Source organism: Geotrypetes seraphini, chromosome 11, assembly GCF_902459505.1.
Source record: "Geotrypetes seraphini chromosome 11, aGeoSer1.1, whole genome shotgun sequence".
NCBI classification, from domain to species: Eukaryota; Metazoa; Chordata; class Amphibia; order Gymnophiona; family Dermophiidae; genus Geotrypetes; species Geotrypetes seraphini.
In genome coordinates, this window is record NC_047094.1 from 112,187,494 (window position 1) to 112,212,425 (window position 24,932).

General features: G+C 42.5%; 1 protein-coding gene across 5 annotated transcripts in view; it reads right to left on the reverse strand.

Annotated features, from left to right (window-relative positions):
• The window catches only part of NCOA3 (nuclear receptor coactivator 3), a 273,852-nt gene that overhangs the window by 15,170 nt on the left and 233,750 nt on the right, over positions 1-24,932 (reverse strand). For 3 of the 5 annotated variants that reach the window (XM_033963800.1, XM_033963799.1, XM_033963798.1), the window contains 8 exons: positions 24,151-24,336; positions 20,001-20,240; positions 19,718-19,844; positions 14,566-14,737; positions 12,546-12,848; positions 12,209-12,313; positions 8,418-8,643; positions 3,471-3,645 (listed from right to left, as the gene is read on the reverse strand). In XM_033963800.1, coding sequence (XP_033819691.1) covers positions 3,471-3,645; positions 8,418-8,643; positions 12,209-12,313; positions 12,546-12,848; positions 14,566-14,737; positions 19,718-19,844; positions 20,001-20,240; positions 24,151-24,336 — 1,534 coding nt within the window. The remainder of the gene's footprint in view (positions 1-3,470; positions 3,646-8,417; positions 8,644-12,208; positions 12,314-12,545; positions 12,849-14,565; positions 14,738-19,717; positions 19,845-20,000; positions 20,241-24,150; positions 24,337-24,932) is intronic. The other 2 variants (XM_033963802.1, XM_033963801.1) reach the window with 2 other exon arrangements.

The following is a 24,932-nucleotide window of genomic DNA, read 5'->3' on the forward strand; positions in this document are numbered from 1 at the left end:
TTGGCTAGTCTCAAAGCCAAAATTTTCGCCAAGAGTTTATTATCAACATTTATCAAAGATATAGGCCTGTAGTTTGAAACCAAAGTAGGATCTTTATTTGGCTTAGGCAAAACAATTATTATTGATTCAGCCATAGTACCTTTAATATTACCTTTTATAAGTTGTGTCTGATATAAATTTAGTAAATGTGGGGAAAGGATATTTTGAAATGTTTTATAAAATTCTACTGTATAACCATCACCACCTGGAGCGGATCCAACTCTAAGAGATCTCAATGCTGTTTCTAATTCTTTTAATGATATAGGTTCATCTAAACTCCGTTTTATATGATCAGGAACCTTAGGTCCATTAATTAAATCTAAAAAATTTTTTCCATCCTTTTGTCTCTCCAAATAAGGCTCGGTAGAATACAGGTCCTTATAAAATTTTAAAAATTGTTTTAATATTATATTTGTTTGATTTGTTATTATACCATTATCATCTTTAATTCCATTAATATTAGTTCTTCTTTTTTTTGCTTTAAGATAATTTGCCAATAATCTCCCCCGCCTTATTAGAATTTCCATAATACATTGTTTGCTTGGAAAACAAATCTCTTCTTATCATTTTTGAAGTTAATTCATTATATTTACCTTTTGCTTTCAAAAGAGCTTGCAAAACTTCATTTTCCCATTTACTTACCAATTTAGCTTCTAATATTTTTATTTCTTTTTCTAATTCTATATATTGTATTTTAATCTGTTTCCTAATAAAAGCTGAATATGATATAATATTACCCCTCATAGTTGCTTTAAATGCATCCCATACATGGCGTGGCTTAACGCGAGGGGGCGTGGCTTAACGCGAACACGAATGGAAGTGTAATCGCTAAGCTTCTCTTCATCTAGGCAATTGAAGATAAAAAAATATTATTCCCTTCTTCAAGATTACATCAAAAAATAATTATTAATGAAGATGATGTTACCCTCTTAAGCTGAAGTTGAAGATCGAGAGAAAAACAGCTGAAAAGACAGAGTGCCGACATCAAATCGCCGACAAAAAAAAAAAAAAAAGCTGAGGGAAGGTAATTTTACCGGCTTTTATCTTGCTGAAACAGCGAAGCAGAGAGTAAAGATAGATAAAAATTTGAATCGGCCAACGAATGTAAAATTTATGGATATTAAGAAAGAGAGGCTTGCAACGAGAAAATTTTAAAAAAGAATAGAGATATGGCGGTTTGAAACAGACCTCTCTTGCCGCGCTGAGCAGAAACTTTGAGGGCAAAGAATCGGCAAATTTCTCCTTACAGAGACTGAGGAGGAGGTTTGCTGGAGCGATCAAAACTGACTAAAAGTTAAAAAGAAAAAAACTAATCTAATTGTGAGGCTGCTGTCAGTTGATTTATGTGGCGGTTTGATTTTCCCTGCCGGCGCTGACTCAGAGCCCTACGGGTGGTGAATGAGGGAGATCAGTATTGTCCTTTTGCCGGTTTCTTTTTGTGAAGACAGACTATTGAATAGAGAAAGTTGGATCGGCACGGTATAGAAAAGAGATATCAGAAATTTAACTGACCAAAAAAGGGAAAGGAAGTAAGAGAACTTTTGTTAATACTGACAGGGATTGTCATTCAACATATTACTGGAAATTGGAAGGACTATACTAAACTTAATTATACCTTTTGGTGGAATTCAGTTTGTCATATTTATAAAATGGAGAGAATGCTTGCTATACAGCAAGGAAATTATAATAGTTTCAAAAAGATTTGGGGGCCATTGATTGCATATTCTAATGATTAGACACCTTTTTATTACATAGGACTATATTTAATGTGGGGATGGGGAGGTATGTTATGTGATTTAATGGGTTTATTCCTGATGAATGGGATGGGTGGGGGAGGGGTCTTTTTATATGCATTTGACAATAATTGTTAGAATGTCAAGTGATTTGTACGAATTATCTGATTGAATATTGTACACTTGTTGCAAGAGTTAAAACTGAATAAAGAATTTAAAAAAAAAACAACCAATAGTACTGGGTAAAAGTTCATTTATGGTACGTATAAACATGCAAAAAAAAAAGTCAGAAGTGGCCACATTTTGACATCAAAAGGGCTGCATTAGGGGGGTATTGTTACATAGAATCACGTATGTCACGTATGTTTAATGGTTACCCACTAAGGGCTCCTTTTACGAAGGTGCGCTAACTTTTTTAACGTGTGCGTTAGCCGAAAAACTACCACCTGCTCAAGAGGAGGCGATAGCAGCTAGTGCGCGCTATTCTGTGCGTTAAGGCCCTAACGCGCCTTCATAAAAGGAGCCCCCAAATCCTCTGGACAAAACAACTTCAAATAATAATTTGAAGATATGAACACATCCTTGGTCTTAAAAAAACTCCACACTGTACATTCAGTGTTTGAGTAGAAATATAGCATTAGTCAACGGCGGTATAGTTTCTTAGCACTTTCAAATTATCTATTTAGCAAAAAAAAATTTCAAAACGCAAACCAAAAATCTAAATAGAAAAAACTTATCTGCTGCAAAGATCTTCTTAGTATAGTGTGTGGGGAGAAGCTTGAGGTAACAGAGGTTCTGGGACTTATTCCACATTCAATGATGTTTTGCAAACGGACCCCCTCCAACAGATTAGAAACATAGAATATGACGGCAGAAAAGGGCCGACGGCCCAACAAGTCTGCCCAATCATGATCCCTTCCACCCTTGAGAAACTATCCCCTATCATACCTCTGTAGCAACCCCACGTTTGTCCCATCGTCTCTTCAGCAAATTCCCGACAGGGCCCCTGTTTCGCTATAATAAGCTTCGTCAGGGGAATGAGCTTAAGCTCGTACGTGACACTTCAAAAAACCACATAAAAACTACTTATCTATTTATATATTTTGTGATGTTTGTATGATTTCTTTGTTATATTGATTATTTTTATTGATTTATATAAGCTATATTAAAAGTACCCTTGACACAGCCCTTTTGAGGGTGAATTGTGACCCTACCAAGGTTTTAACATATATTTGTATCTACAATAAATGAACTTTTAGCCATCATTATTATTAGATCTGAAAATAGGGCATTAACAGTACAGGTGCACTTAAAACATCTTCTGTTGGGAGGCAACAGTTAATTCAGCCTCATGCACTACATCAAACACAGCCGATTCTCCTCATAGCATCCCGACTTCTCATTGACTTATAGGTTAATGCACATAAAAAAAAGTTTTTATTAAAACTATATTTGGGGGAATTTAAGTAAGATTGTCAAGTGATTAGTTAAACATTTTCTGATTGTTTATTACACTTGTTGTAATATTTGAAAATGAATAAAGATTTTTAAAAAAACCCAAAAAACCTGCAGATGCATCTTAAAAGTTAGGGAACATCCTAAAACGACCTGAAAACTATTTCTGTGACCACCCTACTGTGCAGTTAGCCACAGCACGCAAAATCAAGAATAGATCGCCATCGGCTCTCAAAGACTTACTTGCTCCTGGTCATGTTCCCTGAAGGCCAGCCCTTCATCTCAGGCGACTGGTACATTGGTGCCGTTTGGGGATGCTGAATCATGGGATTCTGAGAAGGGCCAATTCTGGAAGCCAGTATCGGATTAGGAGGACTTGGCACTCTACCAAATGTAGGATCAGGCTGCTGGTTTAGTCCTTAAAGTTGTGGAAGAAAAGAAAAAAAAAAAATACCCAACACTTAAAACCATGTGATCTGGCAAGTGAATTTAGCTGCAGTTCTAGGTTGCTAAAAGCTGATAAGCACAAGTGAAATTTTGATACACTTTAGAAAAAAATGTCTTGGCTATGTTTTCATAGAAACATGATGGCAGATAAAGGCCAAATGGTCCATCCAATCTGCCCATCCGCAGTCACCATAACTCTTCCTCTCTCTAAGAGATCACACGTGACTATCCCACTCTTCCTTAAATTCAGACACAGTCTCGTCTCTACCACCTCTTCCGGGAAACTGTTCCACGCATCTACCACTCTTTCTGTAAAAATGTATTTCTTTAGATTACTCCTGAGCCTATCACCTCTTAACTTCATCCTATGTCCTCTCATTCCACAGCTTCCTTTCAAATGAAAGGCTTGACTCGCATGCATTTATGCCACATAGGTATTTAAATGTCTCTCTCATATCTCCTCTTTCCCATCTTTCCTCCAAAGTATCAAGATCTTTAATATCAATATCAAGATCTTTAATCTGTCCCCATACGTTTTATGACGAAGACAACGCACCATTCTAGCCACCATTCTGGACTGACTCCATTCATTTTATATCTTTTTAAAGGTGCAGTCTCCACAATATTCTAAATCAAGTCTCGCAAGAGTTTTATATAGGGGCATCAATACCTCCTTTTCCCTACTGGTCATATCTCTCCATATACACCCTTGCATCCTTCTAGCTTTCACCGTCACCTTTTCAACCTATTTGACCACCTTAAGATCATCACATACAATCACACCCAAGTCCCGCTCTTCTGTCATGCACATAAGGTCTTCACCCTGTAAATTGTACCGTTCCTTTGCATTTTTACAGCCCAAATGCATGACCTTGTATTTCTTAGCATTAAATATTAGCTGCCAAATTTCAGACCATTCTTCAAGCTTCGCTAGGTCTTTCTTCCTATTATCCTGGGGTTACTACATTTTAAACAACGAGCCAATCAGTACCAACAATTGTGCTCTAACAATCAATAACTAGTGTTACCTGACAATAATTTAGATTTGCTTGCACATCCTGCCAAATGCTAGTCTATAAATATGTGCAAGCAAATCTTTGTGTGTAACTGAAAAGGGGGCAGAGCAATGGGTGGGCATAGGCATGTATATGTTTATAACTGAAAAGGGGTGTGGCCATGGGCGGTCTGCGTTATGCAAATCTTTATGTGTAATTGAAAAGGAGACACGGCCATGGGAGGTCAGAGGCATGCAAATCTTTGTGTGCAACTGAAAAGTGGGTGTGGCCTTGGAAGGCGGTCAGAGGTGTGCAAATCTGTGTGTAACTGAAAAGTGGGAGGAGCATGGGCAGCCAGAAGCATGCAAATCTTTTAGGCCCAAATTCTCTATAGGGCACCGATCGCTGTAAATCATGCAATGGTGCTGTATAGAGAATCACACCTCTGCAAAAGAAAGGCGCCAAAAATGTAGGCCAAGGTTTTCCGGGCCTACATTTATGGAGCCTATCTATGCCATGAATCGTGCCTAATGCCACGTCCAGCATTAGCCACGCCCACAGTAGCATTCGGTGGCCTAAAGCACCTACCTAGGCATGATTCTGGCGTGTATTATTTAGATGCTAGTAGGTGCTTTAACTGTACCATTTTTTTGCCATTTTAAACAGCTTTCGTTACTTAACTTAGGCACCAGTAGGGCGCCTGGAATTTCCCCCTTAGTGCAGGGGTAGGCAATTCCGGTCCTCGAGTGCCACATGCAGGTCAGGTTTTCAGGATATCCACAATAAATATGCATGAGAGAGATTTGCATCTCAAGGAGGTGGTGCATGCAAATCCATCTCGCACATATTCATTGTGGATATCCTGGAAACCTGACCTGCCTGTGGCTCTCGAGGACCGGAACTGCCTACCCCTGCCTTAGTGTGTAACCGAAAAGGGGGTGTGGCCAGGTAGGGGCCTGGGCGTTCTGGGGCTTTCAATACAAACGTGTGCAGTATTATAGAATTCGATGGATGGATGCAACGATTTACACCAGGTTGCAGTAGGTTTTATCCTGTGTGTGCAGATCCTAGATATGCGTTATTTTAGGAACAGTGCCCAAACCGGAGCACCATCTATAGAACAGCACTCGGGACCATATTCTATAAATGATGCCTACATTAGGCGCCATTAGACATCCTAATTGCAGCTACCTAGAGACACATAAGTTCAGGATCCACGCCTAGTTTTTTTTTTTTAATTGGCTTAATCGGGGTGGTAATTGACTGTGCTGGTTTTCAGACAATCAAAAAAAACCCAAAACATTAAACAATTTAAGAGTTTGGAGCCAAACTCTTAGAACGCCTAATGACGCTAAAGTGGAGGCACCCTCCCACACCTAAGGACGTCTATCTCAAACATTAGGCGTGATTAGGGGCTGAAGATAGGCATGGTTGACTTAGGCACCTGCCATAGGCGCTGCCAAATTAGGTGAATGAAAAGTGGTCCTAATGAAGTGGCACTTATGTCTAGGACGCCTAGCAACACATAAGTCTGCTTAGGCACCACTAGGCATGATTCTATAAACAGCGCCTAGTGGTCGACTGACAACCACGCCGAGGGGGGCCTGCAATTGCTAGGATGAGCAGCATAAAACCTGTTTTATTACTTGGGATCTAGCTGGGTACTTGGGACATGGGTTGGCCACTTTGGAAACAGGACACTGGACTTCAAGTCTGTCCCAGTATGGCAATTTTTATATTGTTATGTGAGCCAAGAATAGGACAATCAAGCCATTGTGACATCGCCGATGAGTGACTCTTAGGCATTGGTGGAATGAGGCTCTGGAATGTTGCCACTCTTTGAGTTTCTGCCAGGTACTTGGGACCTGGGTTGGCTACCACTGTTGGAAACAGGATACTGGACCTTCAAGTCTGTCCCAGTATGGCAATTTTTATATTGTTATGTGAGCCAAGTATAAGATAATCAAGCCATCACTGATGAGTGACTCTTAGGCATTGGTGGAAAGAGGCATTATGATGTCATAATCTCAGCTCTGGAATGTTGCTACTCTTTGGGTTTCTGCCAGATACTTGGGATCTGGGTTGGCTACCACTGTTGGAAACAGGATGCTGGACCTTCAAGTCTGTCCCAGTATGGCAATTTTTATATTGTTATGTGAGCCAAGTATAAGATAATCAAGCCATAAGATAATCAAGCCATCACTGATGAGTGACTCTTAGGCATTGGTGGAAAGAGGCATTATGATGTCACAATCTCAGCTCTGGAATGTTGCTACTCTTTGGGTTTCTGCCAGGTACTTGGGATCTGGGTTGGTCACTGTTGGAAACAGGATTCTAAGCTTGATGGACCTTCGGTCTGTCCCCGTATGGCAATTCTTATGTTCTTATGTACCATGTAGGTGCCGCAAGGTGCTGTTTATAGAATCCAGGCCTCGGTGCACATCTTTTTTTGACACCAGAACTTAAAGACACCATTTACTGAATCTAGTCTAGGGGATGTAAAACGTTTAGAATAATGGCAGGCATGCACACAGGCTTGCTCATGTGTGCATTATTCTGCAAATACCCACTTAACTTACACAGCACGTATTTGCAAAGGGACATACACAGGGTGGAATATGAGCAGGGCTCCATTTATGCACATAACGTACAGAATACTCAATGATATACATATCCTTGCTGCCCTGGGGAGCCACATTTAAGCTAGTTCTATGGATATGCCTAATGCACGTTGATACCAGGTGGCATGCTTGAGTACCTGATTGTAAAACCGCTTAGATAACCTTGATAGGCGGTATATAAAATCCTAATAAACTTGAAACTTCTGATAACAAACCCTAGATGTCTTTGTTTTGTTATAGCAGTCTCTCTCAAACTGTGTGCCACAAAGAGATTCCAGAATTTTACTTTATTTTTAAAAATTCCCTTCGTAAGCATACACTAGAATAGAGGACACGTACGTTGCATTTTATGAGTGTCTGTATGCGTAAGGATACCACCGCCCAGACAAGCATCATTCTTTGACGTGATTGGTCCTTGAAAACTAATGGCAAGTAATTTTATTTTTTTATGCCGTAGTTATTCTAACTTAAGCAACAAAGCAATGAAGGCTTTGTTACTGTTTGGATCATCTTATCTTTGTGAAGTTGGATTTTCAGCTCTGACAGAAATTAAATCGGAAAAAAATAAAAAAAAAAAGAGAACGACTGCAGATGGTGGATAATGAAATGCGTGTTTGTTTGTCAACTATCGAGCCGTGCTTTCAGTTAATTTGCACTCAAAAACAAGTCCATCCATCACATTGATTAGCAATTTTATTCTATCTACTTTAGTTTCACCGTTGTTACAATTACCTATACATAGGTTAAAGAACTTTAAATGAATAACTAATTTAATTTTTTCTTGCTTTTGCTATTTTATCAAGTCAATTATAATGTGTCACGAAAAACATTTTCTCCCTTTTGTGTGCCAGAGCTAAAAAGGTTTGAGACACACTGTTATAGGATAAGCCTCTGCCTCACGACCTTGTGGGAGCCTAAACGGAGAGCCCCTTTTAACATCCTACAAAATATTTTTACAATGAATGGCTAAAGCGTAAGGGGCTATTTGCATGCACTGCTTTCATTGTATGCTAATAGATCTCATGCATATTCATTGGGGAAATCCTGAAAACCTGACTGGATTGCAGCCCTTGAGGAGGGACTTTGACACCCCTGGTGTAAGGTAATCAGTGTGCAAATATGGCTACCATAATTAGGAGGATACTGGTACTGCTGAGGAGACGCTTGTGCCACAGGCGGGACCATGGGACCATCCATGCTGGCTGTGGCAGTCACATTTGGGGGTGGACTGAAGGCTTGTGGCTGTTGCTGCTGGTGTTGGATCATCAATGCCATGCGCTGCTGTCTGATGTGGTGACTTATTAGCTCTCGGTTCCGCTGGGCCATCATCTGGGCGTTAAGAAAATTCTGCTGCTGTCAAAAAAAAAAACACACCAGAATCCCAGATAAGGTTACTATTAGGAGAGGGCGGACTGCCTGAAAGAACCCCCAGGAGGTAACGAACTGCAAGACATGCCCAGTGAGGTGTAAGCTGCTAAAATCAAGGGTGGGCAACCACAGCCCTCAAAGACCACGACCCCGTCAATTTTATTTTTAAGATTTCCACAGTAAATTTGTAGGAAATTCATTTGCACGTGCTGCTTCCATCGTATGCAAATAGATCTCATGCATATTTATTGTGAAGATCTTAAAAACCCAACGGGGTCATAGCCCTTGAGGATGGTGGTTGCCTATCCCTGTGCTAAAAGACAGATAAACTCTTCCTCCTCTCTTATCTGGTTTTCCCACTGCCCCCCATCTGTAGAAAAAGCTTTCTGATTTCATGTCATGACCAAATCGCTTAAGTGAGGCGTTGGGATGCAAAAAACGGAATCTCCTGGCAGAGCCTGTAGTCCTACAAATATGCTCTACAAAAGGACTGCAAGACTCTTTTCAAAGGGAAAAGTCCCACGCAGTTTGACTTTGAATATACCATCACCATGAACAACAGGGGAAGTTTATTAAACATTTCCTGGGCACATGTGTGTGTATATGCCTTATATCTGCATAAAATTACACTTAGTAAATCGCTCCCCCTCCAACACACATTTTTATGCAAATTGGGTGTAGAGAGTTGCGCGGAGACAGAAATCCCACCCGTCCCCGCCAAAGTCCCACCCGTCCCCACCCGTTCCCGCGAGGACTCCCACCCGTCCCTGTGAGGAATCCCCTCCATCCCTGCCCGTCCCTATAAACTTCAGAAATAGTTATTTCAGTTAATTATGCTACTGAATTAATCGCTCTGGTAGAAACCCATTTAAAAATAAGCAAAAAGACTTTATTAATTTGGAAATATTAATTGGGAAGAATACATACTTTGTAAACGGGTTTCTACCAGAGCCTCTAATGTTTATAAATTTTTATCAACACAACTAATATACTACTTTATCCTGAAGCAAAAAAAATAATAATAATTTTTTTCTTACCTTTGTTGCCTGGTTTCTGCTTTCCTCATGTTCTCATTCAATTCCTTCCATCCACTGTCTCTCTTCTCTCTGTGTCTTCCATTTGCTCTGTTACTGTGCCTCTCCCTTTCTCCCCCCTTCCAAATTGGTCTGGCAACCATCTTCTTCCCTCCGCTCCCCCCATAGTCTGGCATCTCTGTCTTCTTCCCTGCCAGCCTCTTCTCCCCACTCTCTCTTCCTCATTTCCTTTCAGCGTCCTTCTCCCCCCCATCTTCCCCATGTCCTGTCAGCATCCTTCTCCCCCCTCTGTCTTCCACATGTGCTTTCAGTGTCCTTCTCCCCCCTGTCTTCCCCATGTCCACAGCGTCCTTCTCCCCCCCTCTGTCTTCCCCATGTGCTTTCAACATCCTTCTCCCCCCCTCCCGTCTTCCCCATGTCCTTTCAGTGTCCTTCTCTACCCCTTTGTCTTCCCCAGTGCTTTCAGAGTCCTTCTCCCCCCTCAGTTTTACCCATTTCCCTTAAGCGTCTTTTCTTCTCCACTCCACCTTTCCTCCCTCCCTGCCCCTTACCTTTGTGGCGCTTCCCCACCCGGCCAACAACAGAACAGGCCCAGTCGGACAAACCTCCCTGCCCTGTAACCGCGAATCTAAATTACCTTCTTTCAGCAGATGGAGTATTGAAGCTGCCGTAAGAAGGTAATTTAGATTCGCAGCTACAGGGCAGGGAGGTTTGTCAGCCGGGCCTGTTGTCAGTCGGTCAGGGGAAGCGCCACAAAGGTAAGGGGACCTGACCGGCTGTGCACACTATCCCCCCCCCTTGGCTGCACTTGGGGCGGACATCCCCCCCCTTTGGTACGCCACTGCCTTTTCCCTACCTGCCCTGCCGCACACAGCCGACTGGAAATCTTCCGATGTCAGTGCTGACATCGGGGAAGACTTTCGATTGGCTATGTGTGCTGCAGCAGGGCAGGCAGGAAATGGAAGACGAGGCCTCGCAGCAGGGCAGGTAGGAAAGGCATTGAACTCTGCGGAATCCCCGAGAGTACGAGGGGCGTCCCCATGGGATCCCCGCGACCCTAGGGAGCGTCCTCACAGGATCCCCGTGACCCCAAGGGGGAACCCACGGGATTCCCGTCGTCCCCGTTCCCGTGCAACTCTCTACTTGGGTGCAGGCAAATTTTAGGCAGATGACGGGCACAGCCACAATTTGCAAGTGTGTACTACTGTACTTGTGAACACGGATACCTTCTCCCCAGCATGTGCAAATGTTTGCCACTTCAGTTGAGCGATACTTTTGGCTACTTTAGTGGGACAGTATTATAAAGCCTGAAAAAAGAAGGCTACCTGCCGTGCCCTCCCCATCTAGGTAACCTATTACCAAATTATCCTCTTTGTGGTTGTAAAAGTGATGAGGGTGGCCCAGGGGGGATGTGGGGACGATGAACAGAGACTCATTATACAGCTAAAAAAAGAGGGTCCAAGTGCAAAATACAGAGTTGCTCAATGGTAGAGCAGTAAGCTGAGGACCAGGAAAATTCAAGGTCAAATCCAGCCTTGTGATCTTGGGCAAATCACTTAACACTTCACTGCCTCAATTACAAATTAGAAATCCTCCAGGGACAGGAAAATACTTCCTGCACGTGAATATACTGCCCCTGTGAGCGAAATCTAAAAAAAAGAAAAAGGACATACTGGAAAGCAATGCACAGAAATTTCATGATAAAAAGTCACTTAACATTTTACCTGAAATTTGTGCAAATCGATGTTGCACTTGGCTACAAAGTGATTCATAGAATTTAAAAACAACTAATTCATACCAATCTGCAAAGATCAGCAACAGAGAGCTAAGGGAAAGGTTTCGATACCAGCGCAGCGCCGCCGGACACGCCTGAACTCTTTTGTCTGAATTTCTCACACTACACTTCCCCCTCCATATTCACGAGGGTTTGGGGGCACAGCCAACCCACAAATATTGAAAAATTATGAATAACTTTTAGGGCCAACTCTGACCCATCCCTGCCTCCTGGACCTCTCCACATCTTACCTAGTGGTCTAGTGATGAAGCAGGGCAGGAGCGATCTTCCTACGCTCCTGCCCTGTGCAGAGTTGTCAACAAAAATGGCTGCCTTGAATTCCCACTGTAGTCTCATGAGATCATGGGAACTCACGGCAGCCATTTTTGTTGACGGCTCTGCATGGGGCAGGAGCATAGGAAGATCGCTCCTGCCCTGCTTCACCGCTAGGCCACCAGGTACAGTGCAGAGAGGTCCAGGAGGCGGGGGTGGGTCAGGGTTTAGAAACTCGCGAATAACCAAAGTCGTGAGTCCTAAACCCGCAAATTTGGAGGGAGAAATGTACTGTATACAACACATTAGGATCCTGTTTCGGATAAACAAGATTAAGTGCGAATTAGATGCCTTGATTTTAGAACCTGGCGCTGTCATTAGGGAGTGAATGCAACGAGCTCCGTACCCGGCTCTGTGTTTCTGAAGTCCTAGAAAGGGTTTGGAAGGAGAGGTGCAGAAAGATGCTTACCTGTGACCCCAGTGGCGGCTGCATTCCAGGCCTCATTACCGCTACACCTGCATTACCAGCAGCTTCTAGTTTCATCTCCAGCGCCTGCCGATTCTGGTTTAAAAACTTAGGAAGAAATACAATACAATTCATAATTGCGTATTTAAACCACACACACACACACACACCTCTTGAAAAGCACTAGAGAACCATGGTTAAAAGATGCAACTGTATTATAAACCAGGCAATTCTCCTGAACTGATCAAGCGGAATAAAAGTAAAACAGAACACCCCATCGTACAACATTACTTTTCATATCAATGATAGTGTCATGAAAGGAATATTAAAAACTTCTCACCTGCTGCCCTTGAAGCCTCTGCTGAAGTTGCATTCTTAATTGTTTCGGTACATTTGTTCGGGGCCTCATGAGGTTTGCTCGGGGATGCATAGGTCCTTGGAGTGGGAAACCGCTTTGCTGCTGGCTCATTGCAGCCATCATGGAGTTGAACGGAGGGTGCTGCCCTGGCATGTTACTAAAACCACCTTGCATGGCTGCTCCCTGCACCTGGTACGGTTCCCCATAAAAAGGAGGCTTCTGGTCCACTGGAACTGCTGCTTCTTGCCCTTGGAATGAGTCCGTCTGTGGTTCCAAAGCTTGACCCTTTCAAGGAAAAAAAAATCCATTGTATATAGTTCAGTGCACCAAGTGTGACACAATGGTCTGTACAGTCCCACCTTAGATGGATTCATAAAACAGGCAGCCAAGTCAAGCTCAGCACTAGGTAAGAATTTTTCTTGGATTTTTTTTGCGTAACTTTTTCAAATGATATCGAGACATTACTAGAATTAAATATGAAGTGGAGGAATAACCTAATGGTTAAGAAAGCAGTGGGCTAGGATCTGAAAGGCCCAGGGTTCAACTCCCATGGCGACTCCTTGTGACCTTGGGCAATTCACTTAACCTTCCATGACTCAGAAGAAGGCAACAGCAAACCCCCCCTCCTGTATCATACCAAGAGAGCCACAAGGTAGGAGGGGAAGGAAGTCCCCTCACTGTGTGATCACCAAAAGTTAACTCTGACTCGAGAGAATGTCTGGAACTGGAGAATTAAAACAAAGGGCCTAATTCTATAAAACACGCCTATGGTTAGGCGCCTAGATCGGTATACCTAGCCAATCTAAGCGCCTAAATTAATAAATTGGCTTAATCAGTGCTGATAATTGAAAGCATCGTCAAAAAGAATTACTTTGCTGGCAGGCACCATCACTTTGAGGTAGACGCCTACACCGAAGCGCCTACCGGCAATTAGGCATGTGGGTAGATTAGGGGTGACATTTCGGCATGGACTGAGTTAGGCACTGGTAGGCGACTCGTTTAGGCCAAGAAAACCCTGGCCTAAATGGCAGTATGCCTAAGGATTTTAACGCTGCTAGGCGCGATTCTATAAACAGCGCTTAGCAGCTGACTGACAACTGCACCTAGGAGTTAGACGCTATTTATTGAATCAGAGCCAAAGTCCCTGTTCCAAGGAGTGTCATTGGGAAATGTAGGATGTGAACCCACTTCCATTAGATACATGAATAAGTCAACAGAAGAGTACCGCAAAGGGAACTTTAAACAGTGTGATTATTCTTGGTTGAACTTCTCAGTCTCTTCCAACCCCTGTAACATTGGCTTGTCCTTCCTACGTGGGATCAGGTTTGGGAAGAAGGCCACCAGGGGGCTGAAGCCTACAGAAAGCACTGGCCACATCTACAGTACCGCCAAGAAGAGAGAAGCAGGAAAACAGCCAAAGAGAAGGGAGTGTGTACTCCAGAAAATACAAAAATACAGAAGGAGCTTTGTGTTAAAATATTTACTTACAAGGAGTTGTCATTTAATAAAAAAAAAAAAAAAAGACATACCTGTTTCGCCAACAGGCTGAATTAGTGCGTTCTGAGGGAGACTTCATTTGGAAGTATTCCAGACAGTGAGAAGCTTTTCCATCTAGGGACTTCTGTACACTGGCCTAAAACTTATATGTAACCTATAAGCCCTGATGCAGCTTGTTGGGAAACACTTTTATAAGTGATTGCTCTGTGCAAATAAATATTTTAACACAAAGCTCTGTCTCTGTACTTTTCTGCTTCCTTTGCGATATTCTCTGGAGCACACACGCTCATGGTTGCTTAATCAGTTAACCCAGAAACAAGATAAGGGAAAACAAAACTCTTTCAAGCACCTCTTAGCCCTATGTCAGCATCATTTAGGGGTCCCACTGTGAAGACTCCAGAGCACAAGGCTAGGGAACAGGGGTTCTCATGCTCCTATTAACAAAATTTATTAGAGGATGGCTCTAAAAGGAATGTGGTTAAAGACCCTTTTGTCCATCACTTACTTGGTTTACCAGATCAGGAATTCCTAATGCTCGGTCAATTTCTTCCAGTCCCATGGCATCAGTTTCACTCAACAGCGTGTGCAACTGGTCCAGCAAAGCTCTCTCGTCAGTCTGACCTTCCACAGTAGAGGGGGGGCAGAGGAGATCATCCAACGAATTCCTAACTAGCTGTCTGTAAAGAGCAAGATGAAAGCTATGATTTCAATCTTCATACTCACCAGAATCATCAAAACTTCACCAACTATCAACATGAAAATTCTGCATTAGGGGGAAAGGGGTGGAGGGGCCACATCTAGAGGGCGTGGATGTTGACTGATGACAGAGCATGCATGTGCATAACGTCATCTATCTTTTCCATCACAGCTCCTCAAACATGGAATTCACTTCCAATTTATTTAAGAGAGGAAAAGAATTTGGAAAAATTTAAGAACAAACTTAAGAGTTTTCTTTTTAAAGATGAATTCAATAACTAAATGAACTGCTTATGGCTCTCTTTTTTATCTTTATAGTTTCTGAGAGATTTTTCCTTCCCTTTCCTATTGTTCTTAACCTTAATTGTTTTTCCTCATATTAATCAGATTGTATTTCTTTCCTTGTCTTTCCTTGTGTTTTATTATGTTTGTATAAGTTGGTTTTTATTATGTTTAGTAGATTTAGTCCCTTTGTTAGTTGTGTTTGTTTCCCCCTAATTCTGTAATTTTTATCGATTTGTACATCACTTAGAATTTGGAATAGGCGATTAATCAAATTTTATAATAAACTTGAAACTTGATCAGGTCGACGTCCGTGCGTGCACAGAGGCCCTCAAAATTCAGCCCTGAGTTTGGGGGCCTTCCAAAACCTGGAAAACTGTCGGGTGTTTGGAAATTTCTCCATCACCGGGAGAGGGGGGAGGGGAAGAAGAGGAAAGGCACCAGAGCCTATGCCAGCAATGACAGGCTCGTATCTCGCCGCAGCACACAGTTTGCGATTCACTAGTCTATTTAATCTGTGCAGTGGGTACGTGCACACTCTCTCTCTCTGAGCATTATCCGTAAACAGTAGAGGCTTAAAAAAATTGGCATAAACTAGTGCAGCGCCAAGCGCGATTCTCTAAAATTTAGGCGCCCATTAGAGAATCAAGCGTAGCGCCACCTAGGCGGTGTTAAGGGTTGTAAGAGTTAGGCGCACCCTGTTTATGCCAAGGTATTTATTGGTCTAAATGCCTGTACCTAGGTCAGGTGTCCAACAGCTCTTAACTCAAAGACACGCCCATAACCCGCCCCCCTCCTAACCACGCCCACTTAACTATGCACTTTGCACTAGGTGCCTAACTTTCAATTAACTCCACTCAGTACTAATTAAGAGGTGGTAAATGCCAATTATCGGTGACAATTTAGCCTAAGCATGTCAATGTAGGTGCCTAACTTTCGGCGCATTATATATAATTTGGGGGCAATATGAGCACATTGACACTTGCTCTCTGGTTTACACAAATCTCTCAGATTATCCTATGTACTGATGTGAATGCCTTATAAAACCCACTTCATCCAACTCCCACAATTTCTCTGCCCGAGTTGCAAAAACCTATCCCCCAGATTCTATAAACGAAGAGCAAAACTACGCACTATCCCCTTCTCCTTCAGGAAGTCATCCAATCCTTTTTTGAAGCCCAATATTGTACTCTGCCCTATCACCTCTCCTGGAAGCGCATTCCAGGTGTCCACCACCCTCTGAGTGAAGAACTTCCTAGCGTTCATTTTGAATCTGTCTCCTTTCAATTTTTCTGAATGCCCCCTTGTTTTTGTAGTCCTCGCTAGTCTGAAGAATCTGTTCCTCTCCACCTTCTCTATGCCTTTCATGATTTTATAAGTCTCTATCGTGTCCCCTCTAAGTCTCCGCTTTTCCAGGGTAAAGAGCCCCAGCTTCTCCAGCCTTTCAGCATACGAAAGGTTTTCCATGCCTTTTATCATCCTTGTCGCTCTTCTCTGGACCCTCTCGGGTATCGCCATGTCCTTCTTAAGGTACGGAGACTGGTACTGGACACAGTACTCTAGATGCAGGCACACCATTGCTCGATATAGTGGTAGAATAACCTCCTTCGTTCTGGTAGTGATACCCTTTTTGATTATGCCCAACATTCTGTTCGCTTTCTTTGAGGCCGCTGCACATTGCGCCGCCGGCTTCATTGTTTTATCCACCAATACCCCCAAGTCCTTTTCTAGGCTGCCTTCCCCCAGTACCCTCCCTCCCATCGTATAGTTGTACATTGGGTTCCCCTTCCCCACATGCAAGACCTTACATTTTTCTACATTGAAGCTCATCTGCCATCTCTTTGCCCATTCACTCAGTCTATTCAGGCCCCATTGTCATTCTTTGCAATCCTCAACGGTTCTGACTCTACTGGAGAGTTTTGTGTCATCCCTTATATAGACTATTTCTGAATATGCAGATTACAGTTAGCAGTTTATATATTGCCTAGCCTACTAGGATTCAGGCGGTTTACAATAATTATGCAAATATAAAATATAATAAAAGAAAAAAACCCTCCATAAATTAAAAGACCTAAATCACTCACAAAAAGAAAAAAAATACTAAAAAAAGAAAGAAAATACACAATCGCACATCATACAAATACAAAAATCAATATTCCGTTTAATTATGTCTCTTCGAAGTCCCAGGTGCGCTAATACTCATGTCCCCACCGAAGCAACTATTGAAGGCCAATTCAAAATAATGAGTTCTCAATGAAATTTTAGATTTCTTTAAAGTTCTTTCCTTTTGAATAGATTTAGGCCAGTGGTCTCAAACTCGCAGCCCGGGGACCACATGCCAGGTACTATTTTGAGGCCCTCAATATGTTTGTCATAATCACAAAAGTAAAATAAAACCGTTTCTTGATCATATGTCTCTTTAGCTATAAATTACAATATTATTATTAAGACTTAGCTAAAAGGAAAGATTTATAAACTATAAAGAGTTTTACCTCATGCAAAATTTTCATTTCTTTAATAAAACATTAAGGGGCTCATAATCGAAAGAGAAAAACGTCCAAAAACCGTCCTAAGTCGGCACTTGGATGAACATTTCTCAAAAACATCCAAGTGCCAATAATAAAACCGGGTTTATGATTATAAGTAAGATTGTCATGCGACTTGTTTAAAATTTTTTTTTTGGTTGTTTATTATACACTTGTTGTAAGATATGAAAATGAATAATGATTTATTTAAAAAAAAAAAAAAAAACAGGTTTTGAAAGTATTTAAAAACGACCTAGGCCCTTCATAGTGCCGCTCAACGTCCAAAGCTAAACGGAGCGTTTCGGGAGGCGTGTCGAAAGCGGCAGTTGGGCGGGACGTGGGCCGGCTTAGACTTAATTGTACAGCATGTAAAACCGAAAGTCACAAACACCCATCTAAATTCACCAGATAAGCACTTCAAACACATAACACAGACCCCCACACAGTACCCCAGTGATCACCAACCCCCCCACCCCCATAAGTATTTTATTCACAACTTTAAATTTCAGCCTCCAGACTATCATCACCTGGCCGCCTGGCATAGGAAAGCCTAGTCGTCCAGCCCAGAGGAAGCTTAAGTCATCTTGGGGGTGGGGTTAGGGACCCATAGAGAAAAGGACTCATGCCCATAAGTCCCTGTAATCACTACATTTATACTTAAACATGTGCACTCCCCTATACACCCCCAAAACCCTTTTTTACTGGCATATAAGTGGCTCCTGAAGCCATAAGGGCTATTGGGGTGGTAGATAAATGGGTCTAGGGGATTCGGGAGGTGGTTTGGGGGGTTTACCATGACCTATAAGGGAGCTGTAGGGAGGAGAAGCCATAGCACCCTTTTTGTGAAGTTCACAGCAGTGCCCTGTAAGGTACCCCACTATTTAGGTGGCATGTCTGGGTGTTCAATCTGGGTGATCATTTTGCAGATCCCTCCCAAGTCCAACAGGGCTTGTTCTAGGCGTTTTTGACTTGGATGGAAAGTTGGACGGAAATGTGGTATAAAGATGGATGATTTAGCGGCTTGGACGATCAGATCGGCAGGACGTATAATTAGACGATTTTCGAAAGTAAAAAAAAGTTGAACGTCTCTTTCGAAAATGTGTCTTAGGCTCCTTTTAACTTTGGACGACTTGCGAGATGGACGTAAATGGACTTAGACGTCCCTTTCGATTATGCCCTCTATTTTTTCTGAGGCCCTCCAAGTACCTACAAATCTAAAATGTGGCCCTGCAAAGGGTTTGAGTTTGAGACCACTGATTTAGGCAAACTACATTTAGTAGAGCTCCATCAAACACATTACAGATACAATTGGCTCCAAGCAGGTGTTTGGGGCTGCCGCTCATATGGATATATTATAGAATTTCTTTACCTATATCATCTCTCATTTTAGAAAGCAGGCCAGGTCATCCTGTGTAACCCCTTGACTTTAGGATGAAGAGACCAGAGGTTCTCAACTGACTCCTTGAGCACTGCTTCACCTGATCTGGTTTACAGGATACCCAAGATAAGCGTGCATGAGATATCTTTACCTATGGCAAACAGAGTACAGGCAGTCCCCGAGTTACAGACGCCTGACTTAAGTATGACCCGTACTTAAGAACACGGATGTGACTTCATTTGATTTCACTGAGCAGTATTTCCAGTGGCCTAGACTCCTACACTTCTCCTGTGTCAGATTCAGGAATGATGCATGGTCACAATAAGAAGTGTGTGGTTGTGCACACTGTACCTTAGAGGGAACGCTGGTAGGGACAGTTGGCCCTTTTGTCAGCTGGGAGCAGAGACAAGCAGCAGGAATCTCAAAATCTATAAGTTCCGAGTTACTTACAAATCCGACTTAACAGCTTTAAAAACGTAACCCAGGGACTACCTGTACATACAAATCTCTCTCTCATGCAAGCTCGCCAAAGATATTCTGTAAAACAGATCCTGGTACTCCCCAAAGGTCTAAATTAAGAACCACTGGTTGAAGCCACTGCAAAGGATCACCCTTTCCGCCGAGGAAAAGTTCAGTACGAGGAGAAGTATGACAAAGCAGAACACATGCAAAAAAATAAATAACTAAAACCCTGCTATGTCCACACTCTAAACCCATCTCCTTTGGCATTAACTATTCTATGCTTTAAATCTTGCCTGTGTTCGTTTCAGCTCTACCTGTTTTGCGGCCCCCGAGGCCCCTGCTCCATAGGCATCATACTCTCAGGCCATGATCCCGGCTGGCTAGCTGGTCCCTGAGCTCCATAAGGATTTGGCCCCATACCCACAGTCATATCCTTAGGCCCTATAAAAGGAAATCAGCAGCAGCAACTTTATTAGATATACTGCAAAGTCATTAATATATCTAAGTGGTTTTACAATTTCAATTTTGTTGATACCTGCTTTTGTCCAGGCAAGATACAGACAAACACACAAACAAACATGTATGAGCCACACTCACTCATCTGAAGCATCTGTTGTTGCATTACTGGTCGTGTAACAGGCAAATTATTAGCTCTGGTGGGTAAACCTGGCATGGCGGCACCGATTTGAGGCCTGGGCAAGGGGTGAGAGGGGTTAAAGTCCGGACCTGGTCTCCCAACAGCACCAGGACCTGAAGGCTCCATCTGATTGACTTTAGAGTTTGGGATCCCCCAGTCGGCTGCCGGGTGCTGAGTCACGCTTCTGTTGGCGCTTCCAGCTACAACACCAAACAGTGATATTTGCATTTGTAAACGTTTTATTTTTTTTTATGTATCATTTTTTGTTACTAGACACAATTAAAAATCCACTTTCAAGTTTAATAAATACAGTGGTGCCTCGCATAACGGACGCCTCGCACAGCGAACGCTGCGCACAACGAACTTTTTGTCGTGCTCCCCACAACGAACTTCGTTTCACACAACGAAGTCGCCCGAGGGGCCCGGGGGGGGGGGCGGAACTACTCTCGCCGAAGCCGGGAACAGCAGCACCCATGCAGAGAAGGAGAAGACGGCGTGTAGGGGACTCCAGTAAATGCAAAGCAGCAGCTGTGGCAATCAAAAAAAGAGGAGGTCTGCTGTTAAGGTGGACCAGGGTCCTGGAAAATTCGTGAAATCCTGCAATATTACCAGGATCTCAATACAAGTCCATGAGGATCCTGGAGATCCTGCAAATCCTGGTTTTACCCAGACCCGATTCTCTGGTCCTATCTTACGAGACCTGACCCATTTACAGCAAGTTAAGCCATGTTTAAGCTAACGAAAAAAAATCCAGAAAACATCAAAAGATTATTTCCTTTTTAACAAATAGTAATACTGTACCATGAAATACTGTTCCATCATCTCCCTCCACCTTACCCTGGATGCCGAGTTCTCCGGCCCTCTTTCTCGGCCAGCCGCACGCTTTCAGGGAGCAGCGCACGCGCGCATGCTCTGTTGCTCAATCTTCTCCTCTGACGCAACCGGAAACCGGAAGTTGCAGGAGAGTAGAACATTGACCAACTCCAGCAGCTGCGCGTGCACAGCTTTCTGGAAGCGTGCGGCTGGGTGAGGGAGAGGGCCGGCAGACTCCGCATACAAGGTGAGGTGGAGGGAGGGAAATGTAGGGCTGCAGAACGAATTATTGTGTTTTAAATGTATTCTTATGGGAAAACAGGGCTGCAGAATGAATTATTGTGTTTTAAATGTATTGTTATGGGAAAACGCGTTTCACACAACGAACGTTTCACATAACAAACTTGCTCCTGGAACGGATTAAGTTCGTTGTGTGAGGCACCACTGTAAAACTAAAACAAGGAAAATAAGGTGGTACTTTTTTAATGAATGAGCTAAAAAAAAAAAATAATTTTTAATTGACTACCTTTTAGAAGCCAAAACCAGTTTTTTCAGGTCATGAAAGGATGCTTTTTGTGACCTGGGGAAGGTGGTTTTGTCCTCTGAAAGCTAGTAAATGTATTATGTTAGTCTAATAAAAAGGTTATTGGCATTTTTCTTTTTCAGCTTATTAACACAAAAATATAACATCAGGATACATTCAATGCAGATAAGCAAGTTAATAATGTCTGGTTACATAAATGAAGCCATTTCAGATAGAACAGTCATGAGACAAACAGTGCACCAGGCAAGGGCTGATCTTCCCTTCTGATTTGCATATTCACAGGCTCGTTTTTCTACTTCATTCAAATCAACCAACTAGGCTGATGCAGCCCACTATATGTCTGGAGATGTAGTTTTGCTCAGATTTCTTCAGTTATAAGAACTTCTCTTTTTAAATTTCGTTTAATCTATATATATATATATATAAAATCGGAGGTATGTATGTGTGTGTGTATGTGTGTGTGTATGTGCCGCGATCACGCAAAAACGGCTTGACCGATTTGAACGAAACTTGGTATGCAGATCCCTCACTACCTGGGATGATATGTTCTGGGGGTCTCGCGGCCCACCTGCACACGTGGGCGGAGCTACAAACAGAAAATCAGATTTCACCCATTCATGTCAATGGAAAAAATGTAAAAAGCTGCCATTCTCACTGTAATTCAAAAACGGCTTGACCGATTTGAACGAAACTTGGTATGCAGATCCCTCACTACCTGGGGTGATATGTTCTGGGGGTCTCGCGGCCCACCTGCACACGTGGGCGGAGCTACAAACAGAAAATCTGATTTCACCCATTCATGTCAATGGAAAAAATGTAAAAAGCTGCCATTCTCACTGTAATTCAAAAACGGCTTGACCGATTTGAACGAAACTTGGTATGCAGATCCCTCACTACCTGGGGTGATATGTTCTGGGGGTCTCGCAGCCCACCTGCACACGTGGGCGGAGCTACAAACAGAAAATCAGATTTCACCCAATCATGTCAATGGAAAAAATGTAAAAAGCTGCCATTCTCACAGTTATTCAAAAACGGCTTGACCGATTTGAACGAAACTTGGTATGCAGATCCCTCACTACCTGGGGTGATATGTTCTGGGGGTCTCGCGGCCCACCTGCACACGTGGGCGGAGCTACAAACAGAAAATCAGATTTCACCCAATCATGTCAATGGAAAAAATGTAAAAAGCTGCCATTCTCACAGTTATTCAAAAACGGCTTGACCGATTTGAACGAAACTTGGTATGCAGATCCCTCACTACCTGGGATGATATGTTCTGGGGATCTCGCGGCCCACCTGCACACGTGGGCGGAGCTACAAACAGAAAATCAGATTTCACCCAATCATGTCAATGGAAAAAATGTAAAAAGCTGCCATTCTCACAGTTATTCAAAAACGGCTTGACCGATTTGAACGAAACTTGGTATGCAGATCCCTCACTACCTGGGGTGATATGTTCTGGGGGTCTCGCGGCCCACCTGCACACGTGGGCGGAGCTACAAACAGAAAATCAGATTTTACCCATTCATGTCAATGGAAAAAAGGTAAAAAGCTGCCATTCTCACAGTAATTCAAAAACGGCTTGACCGATTTGAACGAAACTTGGTATGCAGATCCCTCACTACCTGGGGTGATATGTTCTGGGGGGTCTCGCGGCCCACAACTCTATGTTGCTTGCTCAGGGGTGGGTTCACCCAAGAATTTATATGTTCTTGCTCCAGGAGGTGAAACTAAAAATGTTGTTTATAATCACGTTTTGCGTTAGTTGTATTGTATTCATTTTGTCAAATATTTCACATTATAATTTGAATATTGTACTTTTTATTAAGCTGTAAAAAAATAATTTCATTCACCACTATAAAGTATCTTTATTTGAATCCATTTACAGTATTATTGCTATAATTAAATACCCGTGCAACGCCGGGGCATCAGCTAGTATCTTCTATTTGTCCTCTCTTAGATTCTTCAGCATTGAAGTGACTGTGTGTGTGTGTGTGTGTCTGTCTATATATATATATTTATTGCATATATACATACACACATACACATATACATACATATACACGCACACACACACACATACACTTACACACACGCATGCACACACGCACGCACATACACACACGCATACACACATACATACACAACTTCCAAATTAAGTAGAACAAATGGATTCCATATATTCAGAATTAAAAAAAAACCAAATTGGAGGCTAATTAGTTGCTGAATTTCTTAAGACACCGAATTCTCTTCCTTCAACACATGGTAGATGGTGCAAGTTCTCCCTCATGTTCTTAAGATATATTGATTAAATTTTCAAACAATTCCAGCAGCCAATATTAAGGGTTCCTTCTACAAAGCCACGCTAGCGGTTTAACGCACATAATAGCGCACGCTAAACCGCCAGCTGCGCTAGCCGCTACCGCCTCCTCTTGAGCAGGCAGTAGTTTTACAGCCAGCACATGATGAAAAGTCACGCGCGCTAAAGCCGCTAACACAGCTTCGTAAAAGGAGCCCTAAATGTTGAAAAAAACCTTCATGCACTTACAATTTGCTCACAATCACAGCTATCAGAAATAAAAAGTAAGAATCCTTCCCTGATAAAACCTAGGGCTCTCGAAAAATATTTTTCTAGTTTGTCTCAATTTCATCTCGCCGCTGTGAATGATCCTCAATTTAAAAAAAAAAAAAAAAGAAAAGATGTTTCTTTCTGAAATTACTACACAACAGATCGTACTGAGAGATCAACATACCCATGGTCGCTGCAAAACTGTCCTGGCTCTCCATCATTCGTGGATTCGCCATCACATTAGGCTTTGCTAGCATGGACAGTGTGTTAATATTTCTGATAGGAGGGCTGGAACTCACAGCCATGGGACTCTCCAATGACAGAGCTCGATTAAAAGGAGGGCGAACCATCTGTGGGCTCTTCATCCCTACTTTAACAAAAGAAAAAAAGGGTGAGAAAGATGAACGCCCATTTTAGACAAATACTGCAAAGCATTGACATTTGAAGTCCTATTGGCCACTGTGTTCATTTATGAATCCCAAATCGTCTTCATCTGAAATTTTTTACACATTTCTGGTCTTCTCTTCATCAACTTCTACATCCACCTACAGCATTTGATTTAAGCCCCAATGTTTTTGGCTGAAAATTTCTCATACTCAGGCCTGCCCTCAATTTACCTACACTTAGATGCCTAAAAGCCCCATTCACAAACATGAAGGCTATATGTTTAGAGAAAGGACCTCAAAAGGAAAGAGCGGAGACTTGTAGAAACCCATTTTATAGATCTCCATAAAACCAATGTCAGGTGGCGAGAACTAAAATCTAACTGGTTGATATTCAAAATGAATTAACCTACCAGAAATGGCCATTGACTGGTTAAATCGCTTGTTCGGGGCTGTCTGTTAATTTTCAGTGATTGTCTCTGCTGAAAATTAGCAAGTAGAGCTTACGTAAAAGCCAGCTATTTCGAGGGCATTGTTGGCACTTGGCCACTGAAGTATTGATATTTCAGTACGTAACCGGCCA